The sequence below is a fragment of the Petromyzon marinus genome, unplaced genomic scaffold (assembly GCF_048934315.1).
Source record: "Petromyzon marinus isolate PM22_M1 ecotype Great Lakes invasive population unplaced genomic scaffold, UKy_Petmar_22M1.pri1.0 PM_G_Scaffold_10, whole genome shotgun sequence".
NCBI classification, from domain to species: domain Eukaryota; kingdom Metazoa; phylum Chordata; class Hyperoartia; order Petromyzontiformes; family Petromyzontidae; genus Petromyzon; species Petromyzon marinus.
The window spans coordinates 5,165,411-5,172,195 of NW_027422651.1; the positions used below are offsets into that span (position 1 = coordinate 5,165,411).

General features: G+C 44.2%; 1 protein-coding gene across 1 annotated transcript; it reads left to right on the forward strand.

The window, feature by feature from the left end:
• Positions 1–1,912: 1,912 nt before the first annotated feature.
• LOC142908609 (uncharacterized) lies at positions 1,913–6,307 on the forward strand. The gene is made up of 2 exons (XM_076059374.1): positions 1,913–1,974; positions 3,446–6,307. Exon 2 carries the CDS (start codon positions 3,460–3,462, stop codon positions 4,867–4,869), a length of 1,410 nt encoding a protein of 469 aa, XP_075915489.1. The 5' UTR covers positions 1,913–1,974; positions 3,446–3,459; the 3' UTR covers positions 4,870–6,307.
• Positions 6,308–6,785: the final 478 nt, after the last annotated feature.

Sequence of the window (6,785 nt, forward strand, 5' to 3'; positions counted from 1 at the left end):
GACGCAACAATAGTACGTTGTACATACACTGTTAAGCAGATGGTGCGTATTTGTAAAATAACTTCTTGTTAATACGATGTAACGTGATGCAGTCAATTTTGCTGCAGTAATTCAATGTTAATATGCCCGTCAATGATTTAGAATTAATACTTGTCTTGATTGTGCGCGTACATGTAACATTTTGTCTGAGGGTCACACATTGAATAAGTGATGTTAGGACAAAGTGTGTGTGTTTTGGAAGTAACCTGTACAGATCACTCAGGTGAGACCCGTTGTTCTTGTGATTCAGGTCAAAGGGTATTTTTGTGTTTCACGAAGCGTCTGCCTCTGGAGCAACTCATCGTCTTTGAAATAGGGAGCACGCTCGGATCATTCATCAGTTACAAGGCATACCACTTGAAAGTTACACGTATAGGAGGAGGTACATTCTCTACAACACGAATTGTAGTTTTGTCTTACGTGTTGACGTAGATTTTGTCTAACTGGGACTAGAAGTGCTCTTTGCTGATTCACGTCTGGATGTTCGTTACCTATCGGTTGAAGCAAACCCCACTGCTGTTGTTGAGACGCTGTGCACCATTTAATGGTCCAACACATTGACGGCCTTCATGCCAGGAAAGTCACAACATTTGCACACGAAGGACGCATTCACGCAAGTACCCCATGCTCCGTTTCGAAGTTTTAAAATGAAACATCTTTGAATTGTGTTGTGTTTTGATTTAGATGATTTTATTTCCTAATTAAAAGCTTGTATCAATTTACATCTGAAAGACTTCATTGAAAAGGACATTTCGTGTTAATTTTCTCTCATTAAGTAGATGGCCTTGCCGGGAGTTTGGTTCAATGCGGACACACAGTGTACACACACAGTGTACACACACACAGTGTACATACACAGTGTACACACACACACAGTGTACATACACAGTGTACACACACACATTGTGTACACACACACACAGTGTACACACACACAGTGTACATACACACAGTGTACATACACACATTGTGTACACACACACAGTGTACACACACAGTGTACACACATAGTGTACACACAGTGTATACACAATAATGTCTACGTTGTTGTAGCTGAACTCACAGACCAAAGGGAGGGAGCAATGGAAAATGAATCTAAATTAACTTAAACTCCAACTCTGTGACGTCACCACGCTGCATTATCTCATCGGCGTGAAACGCCAGGGGGAGGTGTACCTCGCTAGTGACGTCATGTCACCAAGGTATTCACCCCTCCCCCGTCCACCGCGCTCTTGAACATGACGTCACCTCCGCTTGGGTCACTGCCGATATCGTTCCAGTGCCAATCCTTATTTGGGCAAAGCTACGCCCAGTGACTGGCGGTTCATTAACATAATGTGTTCGTTAAAGCCGTCGCGAGTTTATTGCGACGGGTTCAGCACTCACGACATTTTGGCGCAACATTAACATAATTTATTCAATCATTTATTTATTTACTGAGCTGCTCATTGTGGGAGGAGCGTGTCTCGTGTCCCGGAAGTGACGTCACGTCACCTGCTGCCGCGTGACGTCACGAAGTAAAAGGAAGCTATCGCTTCCTGCACTGAAATCCGAGGTGAGAAATTCTCTTTGCGATTGTGGTTGTTGTCGTGGTGGTTGTTGTGGTGGTGGTTGTTGTTGTTTACCAAGGTAGAGCCTCGCTCTCTCTCTCGTAGGGATGTCAGTTGAGTAGCTGCGAGCATGGGAATCGATGTCCAGGTTGGAACTTTACAGCGCGGGGCCTAGCCACGCGGGGCCTTGCCTCCTGCCCTCGCCTGATTGCATTCACTTTAATTATCTCGCTTAAGTTTAATTTGTCTTCACCCGGCTCGCCACTTTGTAACTTTGTTTTATTGTATATATTCACGCAGTTTTTATGTTTTTCACCAGGCCAAGCCCGCTTGAGCTGCTATACCGCTCTTGTTATCAGAAGCGACCTGCCCACAACAACACAAGGTGAGGCTTTGTCAACGTGTGTGAATGTTTTGACTTAAAACTTTGGTGACTGTAGGAATTAATATTCTTGGTTCTTTCGGTAAAGTCACGTAGATAGAAAATTAAATGAAAATAACAAAAAATAATTCCAAATAAAGCAAAACAACTCACATCGTTTTTATCGCAACACAAGTGGTCTTTATTTAATGTAATTGTATCATCTGTTATTGTTATTTTCTATCTACGTAACTTTACCGAAATCAACAAGAACACGTGTGTCAATGTCTATCGGTCAAAGACGCTAAACGGAGTGACGCAAACTCCAAATATACAGCAGGCGTCAGGGTCGGGATCGAACCCACAACTTCCTGTATACCAGGTGAGGTAGTTAACATCTCACCACGGAGAGAGACTCGCAAACTCCAAATATACAGCAGGCGTCAGGGTCGGGATCGAACCCACCACTTCCTGTAATGTAATTGTATCATCTGTTATTGTTATTTTCTATCTACGTAACTTTACCGAAATCAACAAGAACACGTGTGTCAATGTCTATCGGTCAAAGACGCTAAACGGAGTGATGCAAACTCCAAATATACAGCAGGCGTCAGGGTCGGGATCGAACCCACAACTTCCTGTATACCAGGTGAGGTAGTTAACATCTCACCACGGAGAGAGACTCGCAAACTCCAAATATACAGCAGGCGTCAGGGTCGGGATCGAACCCACCACTTCCTGTAAACCAGATGAGGTAGTTAACATCTCACCACGGAGAGAGACACGCAAACTCCAGCTAGCCTCGATTATGTTCGTTGATCCTCAATTAATTACTTGGTGAAGTGAGGAAGCAATCATGCCAAGCAGATGAAGGTGGCCAGGCGTGATTGTAGACACGCCACCGCCTGTTTACCCAGTGACAGTGTACAGTTTGTGTTTGCAGTAACGTCTATTAACTCTGTTGAACACGGAGGTTATATCATAACAATAGTTTACTTTTGTTTTCCTCTGGAACTCTTTATAAGAATGGAAACAGGAAGTTAACACAGCACACACATTCAGCTGAAGTCGGAACTGTTCATCCCAGCATTTAAGGACATCTGAGCCTGGATTCACACCTCTAAGTTGTGATTGAACGTTGATTTATGCATTTCTGCCTAACACAAATAGTATTGTTTTCAACACCCTTTGCTATGTCAGCTGAATTTAACTCTCATAAATATTCCTTTTTTAGCCAGACAGCCGAAATTGTGTACTTGGAGTATTGGGTGAGCATTCATTTTGAAGATACGAGGGCTTCCAGGCATGTTTATAACCATTTTCCCTCTTATTGTGTGCCATAACAGCCCGTGTCATAAATTTGGGACACTTTTTCACTACATCATGAATATATTAATAAGTATAGACGTGTAAGTCACATGTACTATATATGCATTCCTCTGTGCCTCGATACTGACGTGTAGATGGTGTGGATATTATTTTTTTATGTCTGCAGCTGGCGCTGGTCTGATGGAGCAAATGCACTCAGCGCAGCTCGGTATGACATGTCAACAATGCGACCAGCGTGCATACAGCACGGATCGGACTGGAAATTTGACACAGCACCAGAGAACTCACACAGGAGAGAAACCCTTCAAGTGCACTGTGTGTGGGAAGGCATTTTCACAGTCATCACATCTGCAAAGACACCAGAGTACACACACGGGAGAGAAACCCTTCAAGTGCACTCTGTGCGGGATCGCGTTTGCACAGTCATCTACTCTTGTAGAACACCAGAGAACACACATGGGAGAAAAACCCTTCAAGTGCAGTGTGTGTGGGAAGGCGTTTGCACATTCATCTACTCTTGTAGAACACCAGAGAACACACACGGGAGAAAAACCCTTCAAGTGCAGTGTGTGTGGGAAGGCGTTTGCACATTCATCTACTCTTGTAGAACACCAGAGAACACACACGGGAGAAAAACCCTTCAAGTGTAGTGTGTGTGGGAAGGCGTTTGCACAGTCATATGCTCTGGTAACACACCAGAGAACACACACGGGAGAAAAACCCTTCAAGTGCAGTGTGTGTGGGAAGGCGTTTGCACAGTCATATGCTCTGGTAACACACCAGAGAACACACACGGGAGAGAAACCCTTCAAGTGCACTCTGTGCGGGAAGCCGTTTGCACTTCCATCACATCTTAAAGTACACCAGAGTACACACACGGGAGAGAAACCCTTCAAGTGCACTCTATGTGGGAAGGCGTTTTCACAGTCATCACATCTTAAAGTACACCAGAGAACACACACGGGAGGGAAACCATTCAAATGCACTTTGTGTGGGAAGGCATTTTCACAGTCATCTGTTCTTAAAAAACACCAGAGAACACACACAGGAGAGAAACCCTTCAGGTGCACTGTGTGTGGGAAGGCGTTTGCACATTCATCAAATCTGCAAAGACACCAGAGAACACACACCGGAGTGAAACCCTTCAGGTGCACTGTGTGTGGGAAGGCGTTTGCACATTCATCAAATCTGCAACGACACCAGAGTACACACACGGGAGAGAAACCCTTCAAGTGCACTCTGTGTGGGAAGGCGTTTTCACAGTCATCACATCTTCAAGTACACCAGAGAACACAGAAGCATCAGAAGATCCACAAGGAGTGGAGTCTGAAATCAGCTTGTGAAAGTCAAAGTTCCACCATGAGCCCATCCCTCATGAAACACGAACCGGAAGAAAATCCCAGCTTGGACACTTTTAAAGGTATCGAGGTGAAATATGAAGAGGTGATAGTGAAGAGGGAAGAAGTGATGGTGAAGAGGGAAGAAGTGATGGTGAAATGTGAAGATGAAGATTCAACTCCAAAATTGGACCTTCACATCGATGGAGGCAACGTGAAGCAGGAGGAGAATTCTGACTGTGAGGCAGAGTGAGGCAACTCCCAGCAGTTTGTGGAAGTGGAGGTGTGGGTGGACTTCCGAGACAATCCAAAGTCAAGTGGAGACCGGGTAGATGTGTAAGCCAGAGACGATGTGGCTACAATAGATGCACCTTTGTCACAGGCCTTTAATGAAAAGAATGTGAAGTTTAACACTCAATATCCTAGGTTCAACCTGCAGAGTAAGAGTGAGCGGCCAGTCTTTGTGGACCTGTGGGTTGGGTAGATCTTTAACCAGGAGCGAGAGCCAAGAAGCCCCCAAGCATTCACTATGTTATAATAATTGCATTTACTCGGTGCTTGCTTAATCGCCTCGGCAACTCGGAGTTTCGTATCTCGTCTGAAACACTCGAAGAGCATCCACAAGTAGCAGCTGCCCCTGTGTGGCACAGGGTGGTGGCCCTGCACCGGCCTGCATTTATTATTTTTTCCGCCTGAGGACGACCGCTTGTGTTACGATCAAAACGTCGTGATCTGTTATTATTTTTTCTACCTACGTGACTTTACTGAAAGAACCAAAGAGTATGTGAACAAGAGGCTGTCAGTAGGGGGCGATGATTGATGTTTCATCTCAGTTTTGTAATTTGTCGCTAATGTTTAGAATTCGCCAGCATGCAATGGCCTACTCGTTTTGAATGACACTACAATAGTATGTTTTACATCCACTTTTAAGCAGACCGTGCGTATTTTTAAAATAGCTTCTTGTTAATACGATGTAACCTGATGCAGGATATTTCACTGCAGTAATTTAATTTTGTTAATATGCCTGTCAATAATTAAGAATGAATACTTGTCTGTGCGTGTACATGTAACATTTTGTCTATGAGGGTCAAACATTGATTAAGTGTTCAAATCTAGATTGATTAAGTGATGTTAGGACAAAGTATGTGTGTGTTTGGAAGTAACCTGTACAGATAACTCGGGTGAGACACATTCCATGTGATACATGTCAAAGGGTACTTTTGTGTTTCACGAAGCGTCTGCCTCTGAAGCAACTCATTGTCTTTGAAATAGGGAGCACGCTCGGATCATTCATCAGTTACAAAGCATACCGCTTGAAAGTTACACGTATAGGAGGAGGTACATTCTCTACAACACGAATTGTAGTTTTGTCTTACGTGTTGACTTAGATTTTGTCTAACTAGGACTGGAAATGCACCTTGCTGATTGACGTCTGGATGTTCGTACCTATCGGTTGAAGCAAACCCCACTGCTGTTGTTGAGACGCTGTGCACCAATAAGGGTCCAACACATTGACGGCCTTCAGGCCAGGAAAGTCACAACATTTACGGCACACGAAGGACGCATTCACGCCAGCGCCCGTGCTCCGTTTTGAATTTTTAAAATGAAACATCTTTGAATCGTGTTGTGTTTTGAATTAGATGATTGTTATTTCTTCATTAAAAGCTTAAAAGTTCATTTTACACCCGGAAGGCTTCGTTGAAAAGGATATTTCGCGTGAATTTTCTCTCGTCGTTAAGTAGACGATGGCCTTGCCGGGGGTTCGGTTCGATGCGGACTTTCACCTGTTTGGGATTGCAGGATCGAGATAAGGCGACACGGAGCTGCTGGCCGTCTGCAGATCGATTCCAACGTAATCGAGCGTCTGTCCCTGTGCCTCCGTCGTTGGTACAGGGGGTGCGTTTCTTTGTTGTGGAGTTTCTCGATAATGTTTGGAATTACCCCAATTTTGACCGTGAGACCAACATGCAATGACCTGTGCGTTGTGAATGACACAACGTTATGTTTTACATCTGCCGTTTAGCAGACTGTGCATATTGTGGTGAATGTTGCTGGGGTAGCCAGGTGTGCCTGTCGGATTTTAACCTTGAACCTCTGCAATAAATAGAGAATGTGCTACCACATTCTTGGTTCTTTCGGTAAAGTCACATAAATAGAAAACAAAAATAA

Coding starts and splice junctions, on each gene's coding strand:
- LOC142908609 (XM_076059374.1), top strand. CDS start 3,460: ATGGAGCAAATGCACTCAGCGCAGCTCGGTATGACATGTCAACAATGC.